We start from the raw sequence: 12546 nt of genomic DNA, 5'->3' as shown, positions 1-12546 counted from the left end.
CTCTCTCCTGCCTGCGCTGCTGTTATTCTCTAACTGCACGCGTCACAGGCCAGCCAAGCACTCAGGGACAGGGCACTTTGAGCATCACAGTGAGAAGTGTGCTGTAGTGCCAGAGCTGGTTTATTTATAAATCAAATGGACACATTGGACACCACTTTAACTGACATTTGAATGCAGCTGCAGCGTAAGATGAAAAATAAATAAATAAATAAACCCCCTGTCTAGTTGGTGGCACTCAAGGCTACTGTCTGGGTTACTGTACCGTACAGTAAATACATGTGTGTGTGTATATGCGTCATCACAGCATACTGGGCAGTCACATAAAATCAGGTACAGCGGGTTGTGCTTATTCAAAGCCATGCACCATCCAATTAATAGCCCTAATAGCACCTCACTCCACTGTCTGTTCAGGCACTACGCATGACCTCACACATTTTTCACCCCTCCTCCTCTCTGTGAGCATTTTCCCTTGTGCATACTTCGGGGAGTGTACTCATTTGTTTATGTGTTGAGTGTGTGTCTAATGATGCTGTAGGTCATGACAGAAGGTGGCATTTGTTATTAATGGTGACCCCAGCACAAGGCAGGCCCTGCAGCCGAGCCCCGGGCGAGGAAAAACTAGAGGGAAGGAGGCGGAACACACACCAGCGCTGACACCAATACACCCGACACATGGGGGAAAACACACATTACTGCCACAGCGGACCGTCAAATGGAAATGTTTTGGATGTAAGTAGCTGTTGAATTATACATGCAAATTTGAAGAGTCATTCAGAGTTCAGCCCCAAGAGAACAGGTCACTTTTTGTCTCCGTGTTGGAAAACACAATCTGAAATGTTTTTGAGGTAGCTCCTCTGTCACAATGACTGTTCTCCAAGTAGACTACATTCAGCTAAGACGAGAAGTCACCCTCAGGATACTGTCTGACGTTATCGTAACAGAATCTGTGTACTGTACGCGATGAATGAGATGAACACAGGAGTCAGTTTAAAGGGCAAAAGTGGCAGAGGTGGTGTGTGTATGCGCGTGCGTGTGTGTGTGTGTGTATATTTGTGTGTGTTCGCCATTGTTCAGGTGCACAGGCAGGAAGCAGATGTGGGTGATTGATTGTGGCCGTCTGGATGGAGAACTTCTCAGGCTCAGCTCCTGTAAACTGGTGAGAACTGATGCAATAACCTTAACTGAAGACACCAGGCCATCAATAACATTCACACAGCGGAGCCACATCCTACACATACAGATGGGGGCTGTGTGTGTGTGTGTGTGTGTGTGTGTGTGTGTGTGTGTGTTATGACTATCATACTGAAGCGTGTGTGTGCGCTTTTTTTTTAACAACAATGTACTGAAACTATAAAAATCTGACAGAAAACTCGTAAATCATATAAGTGACATCAACAAGCAAAGCAATACAAGTAACAAATGTGTGTGTATTTTTGGTGATACAGATTCCTGTATGAGTTAAACTGGTTGCAGGTGCGTATATGTGTGAATGTCATTAGTTAGTTAGTGTTGTTTCTGTTATTGCACAGCACATAAGCAGTTTATAAGACCATTTTCATAGCAGATATTTTGGCAGGAAAAGCACAGGTGAAACTAATTCTGTTCCATCAAGTGTTCCCAAGCCAGCATACACAACACCAGGACGATGAAACTAGTTCACCTAAATAGAATACACTTGATACTAAAGTTAATAATTACACCTGTGCTTTACCTGCCATGACATGCCAAAATATCTGTAGTGAAAAACCACTAATGGTGGCAGATCTACCACTCATTTCATTTTTTTATTTTTTTAGAAAGAACAGTGTCCTGGTTTGAGACAGACAGAGGAGACTGCATTAGCAGCTAGACCAGACAAAGCTCAAAAACACCTGCCATGCCAAGTCATGGTTGCTAAGCTGTGACTGGGCAATCTCTGTTTCAGTGAGGGGCTGAGTGAACAGTCAATTGTGATGCCAAGATCATTTACCTTTTAACAATACAGAGTAAGTGATGATCCTATCATAGAAGGGCTGCCGACTCCAAATGCCAAAGCAACGTTAGTTATCTATCCTGTCCTTGATGCTCCAGGAGACTAAACACCACAGCAGACTAAGAGCCAAACCCCGCTCTCCAGTTATACCCCCTCCTTTCACTTTCTGCTTCTCTGCTTTGTTCATCCTATTAAAAATGTGCACAACCTTGCTCTGAAGTCTGTGTGTTTTATTTAAATTCTAAAATCTATTTTTCTGAAGAAGTCCTTTAAAGTGAACACGCAGGCTAATTACTCACTTCATACTCACACTGATCTGATTCCAAAAGGAATATTCACAGATTCTGCAAAACTTGGACATAACAGTATGTTTTTATTATGTTATGAGATTGCAGCCTTTAAGCTGAAATTGCATTATATATTACAGCATAATTACGTAATGGCCCATTATTGCAAGAACAAACAAAAGCTCTTTACCTTTTTAAGGATGCCAGTGAGCCTCTCAGTCTCACAGTCGATGATAATCTGGCCCTCCTTCCTCTTGTCCAAATCCTGGAACACTTTCAAGAAGGACGCCTCCGTCATGGTCTCGACATTGACTGAGGTCACCAGCCAGTTCCTCTCTGCTGCTGTGTCGAGAACCTTCTGCAGCACTGACAGGCCTGGACAGAGGGGTGGAGAGAGAAACAACTAACTGTGTGGACATTTACAACAAAAGTTCTGTAAAGAAGTCTGAGATGAATGAGATGTTGAATGACTAGTTGCTATTCTGCTGAGAGCCATAAGAGTCTATATGTCGGCAGGCAGCATGAGACATAAATTGTGTGTGGTTATATTATGAGCTGAAACACGAATTAAAACAACTTTAGAACAAAACAGATGCGGTGCAGAAATCCAAACTGCTCTTGATAAGCTCATCCATCAGAATCTCCCCTGTAGCTTCGGTGATAAAGTACAACAAGTGGGACAGTCCATTAAGCACTGACACGTACAGGTGTGCTTTTCCAGCTCGTGCAGCGCCGGGCTAAATAATCACCACTAACAAATAATCAGCCCGTGCATCATCAAAGACGACACGCACAGTTTTACATCCTCCAAGCACCAATTAGAGGTAGGGCTACTCAATTACAATGCCACCGATACGCTGCTGAGACACTTGAGCATCACAGAGAAAGAGGTAGAGCGGCCAATGAGCTGAGGGCTCATGCTAAGACAGGAAATAAAAGGCGATTAGAGAACACATTGATCTTGAGCTCTGATTTACAGTCTGACTCACTGTTGTACTCCTTTGCTGCTGGCAGCAGACCAATCAGATTCCTCTTGAGCTGGCAGCCACAGTTGTTCCACAGAGTAAATAAAGTAATTTCACCCGCAGCAGACTGGTAGCCATTACCCAAATGAATTATAGCAATTACAACATTTAGAAATGTAAACTAATACATGATGTAGCTGTATTGGTTTTTCTTCCACTAAGCTGGCAAACACTGTTAAAGCCACCGTGGGCCTATATACATGGTGTGCTCTGCATATCCTCCATGTTTGTTTGCTCGTGTTCATACAGGCATTTTATGCATATTGGGCAAATGTAAAAATGGCTTATCCACCACAACAACACAGACGCTGTCAAAAGATGACTTAGAGATGCCGTCACAGCCTTTGAAAGATGATTGCCTGGCCTTATTACAATGCACACCAGCTGCTCTCCAGGCAGTTCATGCTGCCTATTTGACACCAGGTCATTAAGAAATAAAAAGATGGATGGTGTTTCACCTCCACGTATGACCACGGTGTAGTATATCTGAATAAATTAGACACACAGAAAAACTGTAAAGTTGGTAAAGCATTACTGGAAAGATACATGGGGAGGCACGGCACCTCTCATGGTGTCGCTTTGCATTGACGGTTGCTCACGAGTGAATAATTGTAGTCCTTGGTGCTGGCAGATTTAATAGTAGCTGTGAAACTGGTGATAGGCAGGGGGAACACAGGGAGCAGTTAATCATGGCGGTGAACAGGGCCCGTTGATCCTGAAGAGAATGGACAACTGTCTATGAAAGGAGCCCTGGTGACGGTGAAGGTTTCAGCACCATGGACAGCACCATACGACGCAATCAGAGCCAGCAGTTTGAAGAGCAGACTCTGTCCCACTAAAGGACTTCACTTCCTTTCATCTTTCCTCCTTCCTTTTTTTTTTTTTCCAAAAAATGATCTTACTCCTTTCCAAACATTTATTCTTTCATTTCTCATATGTTTGTTAATCTTGTTCTGCATTATGTACATTATTACAACACTTAGCAGCATCAGCAGTCAAGCTGGGATAAAACTACTGCTTCAGTCTCATTAACGCTCAGTGTTGAGAGTGTTCTGCACTGCAATATATCACAGAGACACCTGGAGTCAACTTTCCTTCAATGTCATCAGTCGGCTGAACTATTACATTTCTTATCTTTTCATATCTTTCATCTATTTCTTGTTCCTTCTCTGATTTCTTCCCTTTTTTGTCCCACTGTGTTTTCCCTGAATATCCTCTAGCCTTTTTAAACGTATCTGTGTGGCTGATGCACCACTATAAATCAGAGTCAGCCTGACAGGGAGGTTCGTAGGACTGGCCAATGTAAAAATGGTCTGGTCCTCCAAAGGCATCTTGGAAGAGAATAATATCATAATGGAATCTGGCTGTCATAAGGATCCCTCTGGCCAGAAGCAATACATGGAGACCTGGGCACCAGGCAATCAAGAGTAGAGAAAATAACACTTTGGAAAAACCATTTCCTGAATATTGTTTATGATAGGTTTAATGGGCTATCAAATTTGTTTTCCCGTTCTTGGCTTTTGAAAATAAAAATGAGAAGCACTTTTATTAGCGGATACTGCGCAGTAAGGCAGCAAGACAGAATTTAATAAAAAAAAAAAACAAAAGAAAGGGGGTGGAAAATATCAAAGCTCCTGAAGCGTTGGGAAAGTAACAATGCATATGGTGTATTTGTATGTCCTTGACCACTTTAGATGATTGAAATACAGGAAACATTTGAAATATAAATACTAATCTATTATGAATATATTAGACTTGAGATCAGAGAACATTTGGCATTTTCATAGGCAATGTTATCTAGAAGTGTGTTAAAAAAGAACGAGATAAGATTAGCATAAGACACTTTCATAAAATATTTGGAAGAAGCAGGCACACACGCACACACACATGCACACGCACACACACTAACATACCAGACCAATTCCTCATGAGTAAATATGATTTTTCTTAAAGGCTCAAAATAACCCTGTAGGAAGGGTGACTGCAGCGTAGTATCCAAGCAACAGAGGACAACTGATAAAGATTCCACTGGCTCCATCCCACCACTCAATCACACAGGGGTTACCCTACACACACACGCACGCACACACGCACACACACTACACACAACAGTTTGTGAGTGGATAATGAAGGGATCACAGAAGATAAAAAAAATCTGTGGGCCATGTGTGGCGCTACGGCCATCATGCATCAATAGGGCCACTGTGAAATCTCCTGTCACTGCTCGATGGCGCGCTTTGCAGGGTGACATGATGGCATCTGTCTTTTAAAGCTGACGTAAGCCTGCTTCACGACTCTCACACAAGTCAAAAACATGAGCGGATAAAAGTTGCAATGAGCCCTCATACAGCTTGCATGCAAATTGGCATGTGCAAAATGTGCACGCGTACACATGTAGCGTGCACATTTTTGCACACAAAAAAAAAAAATCACACCCTTCATAGTCATGCTCCAAAAACCACAACACCTGGGACAGATGGCATGGCATTATGGGAAGGGTATAGCTGATTGGCTAGAGAGGAGAGGAAGAGGCTGACAGGTGTGCTGCTTTATTTCTGTCTGCCTCTGTCATTAAGATGTTTAAATTGAACGCTACAGCAGCTTTTGCGTTGCTTTTTTCTTTTTTCGTCATGCCACTGACAAAGGGACTGTTGTGACACGGGTTACTGCTGAGGACTGCTCAATGAAAAGCTGAATCTTTTGTTCCACTGTGTGATTTATCTGCTAGTTACTGCAGGTCAATGTTTCTTTGTCTGTACAAAACCATGGTCTAAAATAAATGTTCTGATGGCTGCTCATTGCTGCACAATGACTACGATTGACCCCATTGCTGTCGCCATGGCAATATGAAGACGGCTAATGGTGGTCGGTTTTAACGACTGGTTCTGCCTCTGACTGTCTTCGTGTACATGTAGTGTAGTGGAAAGTCGTTCCCATGGTGATGAATGAGGGTGATAATGCATTTAAGACAAATATCTGTTTATATTGAATAATCAATTGAAAACGTTCATTTAAAATATTTTACAGAATAATCTACATGCACTATATACTCCAAGTGTCTTTGCCAACTTCACAGTCACATATTTTTATTATGATGTAGCAAAGTTTAAAGGATTTGTTTATGTAAAAACGATTTTGCCAAATATGTAACATAATGTGAAATGAAATAAAGGGTGAGTAAGATCTTAGTTTCCTACCTGAGTCAGAACTGTACATGTAGACAAACTTGGTCCATCCGTAGTGGTCAATCACTCCCACCAGAGCGTCCTGGAGCTCAGGCCTCAGCTGGATGACAAACTGGTTGGCCGTCTCGATGGGGAAGGATGGCGTGACGAAGCACACGTGCAGCGCTCCGCAGAAGGACATGAGCATGTTGACCGTCTTCCTGTCATACAGGCCGATGATGGCATACACACCTTTGGAGAACTGGGAGCAAACTGTCAGAGAAAAAAGAGAAAACAGGAAGAGTGAAGATGGAGAAAATGAATCTCTTGACTAATTAGAGGATTGTAGTATATTTGTTTTCAACTAAGAAAAACTGCACAATTGAAAGTAAAGTTATAGTGAGCCAGGATTAAATGAATCCAATATATTCACACCAAGTTTTTTTTTCGAAGAACCTATAACGTATAATAATTATTGTAGGAGTTCCCACAGCATTAACCAATTTTACACACTGCAGTGAAAATACAAATTGGTTAATCTGATCTCTCTTATTGTTACATGACACCTACAGTGTACGTAGGTTTGCACTGACTGTGCTTGAAATGATGCCCTATATGTTTCCTCGTGTAGGAGAGACAAAGATGTATTGAATTAAAGCTTAAACATCAGTCAAATAATCGATCGGACGCTTGATTCCGGCTTCTCCACTGTGAAAGTTTTTCTGCTTTTATCCCTCTTACATTAGAGTAAATTGAATATGTTTGCGCTTTAGAAGAAGACGGCTTTCTGAAGATATCCCCTTGGGCTCTGGGATTTTATGATCTTCAATTTCACAATTTTTGACGCTTTATAGATCAAACAACTAATCAATGAATTGAGAAAATAAACATCAGATGAATCAATGATGGGCTGTTGGTTGCAGCCCGATATTGAATTAAACTGAACTAAATTGAATTCCAGATAGTGTGGAAGTTTTCATCATGCTTTCATTTTCAGTCTCGTCTATCGCCCAGACGAGCAAATGTATACCAAGAAACCATCTCTGGTGTTTAAAAAAAAAAAAAAAGGCACACCAATCTGAAAAGAGAGACAGCTGTCATTTGTCGCATTTGTTAACCAATTCGATTTAAGCCTGAGTCATGACACAGCGCTGGTAAATGTTCAGCTGGAAATAGCTCTAATAGCATTGTCCATTCACTGACTCGGTGGCATGTTTATGCAAAGGCCAGTTTGTCCATCTGTGTACCACCAGTCTGTGTATTTGCCTTCAGTGAGAGGTGGAGGAGGTGAAGACAGATTAGGAGTAGAGAGGTTAATCAATGCATCCCCGGGGTTCCATTGACATTTTACTGGCAGCGGGAGGCGGTTTCCATCTCTCATTTGCTTTTCTCCCCCAGTCTCTCAATTTCTCTTCCTCCCATTGTCTGTCCATCACTCTGACTTCCTTCACACCTTCTAATATCTTAAAATACCTCATTTATGTTCCCAGTCCTCTCTCTGGAAGGTATATCCTCTTTCAGAATAGCATGCTATCTTTGCACTCGCAGGTCTGGCCTGGGCTATTTTCCACCACAGCGATGGGTGGGCCTTACTTATCTCAGTATTTACCAAACAGATTGAAGTCGCTGCCTGTCCCCGCGCGAGGGCCAGCTCGCCGCTATGAGCTGTGGGAAAGACAGAGAGAGGATGGCCCACACCCAAAACGCCTAACCTGTCACAGACCTGCACCCTCTAGGCAGGATAGCGTGTGTGTGTGTGTTTGCGTGTGTGTGACAGAGATAGAGGGAGAGTGAGAAAACAGAGAGAGAGAGAGAAATTCAGCGGTATCACATAAAAATACATGTGCACACACATGAATGCGCACACACACATATGCAGTCTCTACAGCTCCAAAAGCCTGGTGACTCACCCTACTTAAAGCGAGCCCTGAAATAGACATTTTGAGCCTCGCCACACTGACTCAGTAACAGAACTATCTTTCCTTCATGGTCTGCACACGCTCTTGCTATTAAATCGACACTCTCTCAGCTATTGCTTTCCACTAGCACACATTATATTTCCCCTTACAATTTTCTAGGACCAATTTCGGCGGTGGCCTCCATGTTCTGCCTGGATAAAAGGTAATGAGAGCTTGTTTGACTTTTTGTGCAGTGTCCCATTACTCAGCCCTATGGCAGGTTACCATGTTTCACTGAATATGAGTCATTTCTCATACCTACAGTATGTCCGTCCAACATGAAAAAAAAAAAAAAAAGACAAAAAAAAACAAACATGCAGCCATGTGGCATGGACCTCCTGCTTCGAGCTGGCAAGAGAACCATGTGCTCGTCTAATTCGACATGAGCATGACACAGGACATTAGTGTAGCTCAGCAGTCAAGGGTCTTGTTCAGATAGCAGTATAGAGGAGCGGCGTATTGAGTGTGTTTGTGTGTGAGCAGCTTGTTAGCGCTGCTCCACATGTGCAGTGACGTTGGAGGCAGGGCTGAGAGACCTAAAGTGATCCTGAAGACCCCAGCAACACCTGTCCACCCTGGCACTCCGTGTCTCCTCACCACAGTTACAGCTGCCATGGCGGCAGGACTGAGGTTGCCCGGGCAACAGTCTGTTTCTCTGGCAGGGATTACAGTAGCTCAGAGCTGCTAAAGGACTTTTGGAAGATGAAGTGGGAATTGTGAGTGTTTGGACATTTTGTCATAATTAGGTTTCCCCTCAAGGAATTAGCAAATTTGCAAACTGACTTGGCTTGGATAACTTCTAAAATAATGGAAGATTTGCAGCACATTTCCACCACTTTACATCTTCCTTTCTTTACCCCTCAAAACAATCCAGGATGATTTACAAAAGTCAACAAAATTCTCCAGCATGTGCATACAAATGATGCGGGAAAGCTCAGCCGAACTGCTTCTGACTTAAAATGTTCCCCCTTTCGAAGCTCTTGCTATGAATGAACAACAACTTGATTTGCATTTGGTGTGGCCAAAGAGTTTTGGGCCACAGGAAAAGAGAGAGAAACTCAAATCCTAAAGGGACTGATACCCGCACAACAGGAGGAGCTGTCAGAAACAACTCACGCAGCTACTGTCTTCCCTGCTCTCTGTTTCCTGTGCCCTGCAGCTGTTCCTCTGCTTAGCATGAGCCAAATATCAAATGACAGACGTGTCTGTGCCGGCTGCACAAAGAGGGCGTGTTTGTGACAGTTGTTCCTGCATCTGAAATTGTGGATGATGGGAGGGCTACTAGAGGGTGGTAGGCAATGCTGCATTCTGTATACTGCCTATGAATGTTTTCAGCCAAGTACAAAATCACACAATGCTACTGGAACATTTCTGGTTCACTGTTAAAAAAGAAGCCTGCATTAGACTAGCTGACTACATCACTAATGGAGCTGTAAAAAATAACAAAACATGAAGGATTTTATTTTGTTCCGTCAAATAGTATTCTGATATCAACTGGAAACCATCTGACTGGGCAATATTTGTGAACACAGGTAATTTTTGGCCAGATATTTTGACCAACTGCACCAGTCAAAGGTTTCAAGGTGCCCTTGTGCCCATTGGTACCTGACTACCAGCTGCTCCACTGGAGCCGCTCACTAACCAGCGACACAGAGCAGCTCCTTCATGTTGGTGTGTGATTCTTTTTTCAATAGCTCTGCATTGCATCTCAGAGAAATCACAGCCCTGTTTTGAACTGAATTGCACCGAGTGCAGTCACGAGACGTTTTTTTAGATGTATTTTGGGGGGAGCCGCAACCAGCTTTGCAAGAATCAATAGAAGAAATGTATTTTGAGCGAGTCGGCTCGGTAAGCACATGTACTCTGGACTGGTACTGTGACTGTATGCAAACCACAGATTGCTTTAAGGATATTATATACATTATATCTCTACAAACACACACACACACAGACAGAGAAAAGAAACACGGGGTTTCTACTATTTTCCTCCCCTGGGACTTGCATGCCATTATCCTGTGAAACATTAAGGTCAGCAGTACAGAGGGAATTTCACAGCAGCAGGAAGCTGGGTTCAGCTGGAGGGAGCGTACTGATTGGAGGGTTCTTGTTCAGCCATCCATAAAGGTCCCTTTTTAATAGAGCCCTACTACTGAGGACTGACATGTCAGGTGACTCCACCAAACAGGACATTCCATTAAGTTGCTCATCTCATCCGCTGATCAACTATGTACCATTCTGTGTACTGTTTTCTGTAAAACTCGGGGAAAAGAAATTTTCTAAAAGGTGTGATACCATGTTTTCTTTTTCCTTTGGGCACGGACGAACAAAGGCCGTGGAATGGAACAGCGAGCAGCTAAATCCAGCCCAGCTTTCCTCCACCTCAGCATAACCCTGCCAGATTGATTCCCAGAGTCACACACCACCTTCATACAGTCAGCCTCAATCCTACTACTACACCCGGGTTTATGTTGTCCATCCAATGTCACCTTAACACCACAGGACCACAGATTTCAGACTGATGGCTGGGGAGGTCAAATCTGTTTTCTTTTTCAGTCAAAATTAGGAATGGAAAACTGAAGACACTATATTATAGGGCTGCAACTAGCTATTATTATCAGTTTATCTTGTTTTTATTGATTAGTCAATGAATCATTTAGTTAATAAAATGTCAGAATTTATTGAAAAATGCCTTTCTTGTTTTTCGACCACCAGTTTAAAACCCAGATATATAATCATCATGAAGTAAAAGAGAGGAAATGATAAATCTTCATACTTAAGAAGCCGTAATTGGAGGATGTACATCATTTTGTTGTTGAGTCACGCTAGTGTCATGGTCTGTGGATGGAAATGCTGGTCTGTAGGTCGGTCCAGACTTTTGGTCAAGACTAAAGTACCTCAACAGCTATTAGAGGGATTGCCCTTTAAATTTGTACAGATGCATTGCCGACTTTTTCTGGAGGGCCACCATTAGGTATACATTTTCACGTATCCTGACCAAATACTGCAAGTCTAAAGACATTTCTATTAGAGTCAGTTGTACTGTATGTTTTGTTCTAATTAGCAGATTTTAGGGTGCTAACATGCTCATCTAAAATGGTGACCATGGTAAACATTGAACCTGTTTAATATCAACATGTTCGGTTTGCTCTACATTAAGAATATTCCAGTAAAGTGCACGGTGGTGTAAAATGGTTTTTCACAGCAGAAAAGGATTTCAACATGAAACTCACTAGATGGTGTCTGGTCGGGAACCTTTGCTGTCATTCCCCTTCTGTCTCTCCCCTCATTTCCTGTGATCTCTACAGTGTGGCTTTCTCATAAAGGTAACCCCCCCCCATATATATATATATATATATATATATAAAAACACTACAGCTTGGGAAACAGGGAAACAGGTATTCATTTTGGCTGGCATGCAGTTCCTTCACTTAGGTGGCTCAGACTCAAGGTATGCTGTAGTACCTTTTCCATTTTTAGTTAAAGGTGTGCCTTTGAAAGATGAGAGGGATGACAGGAGCACGGAGGTTGCTGTCAGATCAGCCAGTAATATACACCACCTCAACAAGGGTGAAGGGTCACTCAATCAACCACAGAGCCCTTTTGAGGGGAGATAAACACATCTGACACCAGACACTGGAAGACGCACACAATCATCCTCCACTCAGCCACCCATGGCTAATAACTGTCAGATGATGTGTGTAATAAAAACAGAGAGCATGTTGTGGTCCCTCTGGCCCCATCCATCTTCCGGAGAGCTTATCAGCTACATTAATGAGAGGCAGTGCAGAAGAAGTCAATATCCTATTCACACATGGGCACAAACACATGCATTCAGGGCCTGGTGAGGGTGCACACGCTCCCTGCAGCCCCCTCAACAGCACTCTCAATGAAAAAAAATAAAATGTCTCACTGGTTTTGACAAGAGAGCATCTCACACACAGCCTGCGCTTGTGAAGAATCCCTCAGGTGATGGGTGGGGGTGGCCTTCTCCATGCGCCCTCCAACACAGCATGACTCACACAGTGCAATCAATCTCCTACTATACAGAGGACAGGGACCCAGGGGACCGAAACGCAGCACCAACATGGATCTGCATGAATGTCTCCAGAAATTACTGAGTAGGAGGATTTTATTGTGGTT

General features: G+C 42.9%; 1 protein-coding gene across 1 annotated transcript in view; it reads right to left on the bottom strand.

Annotated features, from left to right (window-relative positions):
- Positions 1 to 12546, bottom strand: part of gria1a (glutamate receptor, ionotropic, AMPA 1a) — a 65332-nt gene that overhangs the window by 40647 nt on the left and 12139 nt on the right. The window contains exons 3-4 of the mRNA XM_070837384.1: positions 6482 to 6721; positions 2450 to 2634 (exon numbers count right to left, since the gene is read on the bottom strand). Coding sequence (XP_070693485.1) covers positions 2450 to 2634; positions 6482 to 6721 — 425 coding nt within the window. The remainder of the gene's footprint in view (positions 1 to 2449; positions 2635 to 6481; positions 6722 to 12546) is intronic.

The sequence above is a fragment of the Pempheris klunzingeri genome, chromosome 9 (genome assembly GCF_042242105.1).
Source record: "Pempheris klunzingeri isolate RE-2024b chromosome 9, fPemKlu1.hap1, whole genome shotgun sequence".
NCBI lineage: Eukaryota > Metazoa > Chordata > Actinopteri > Acropomatiformes > Pempheridae > Pempheris > Pempheris klunzingeri.
Note: the sequence above shows the minus strand (reverse complement) of the source record. Positions and strands in the feature narration are given on the sequence as shown.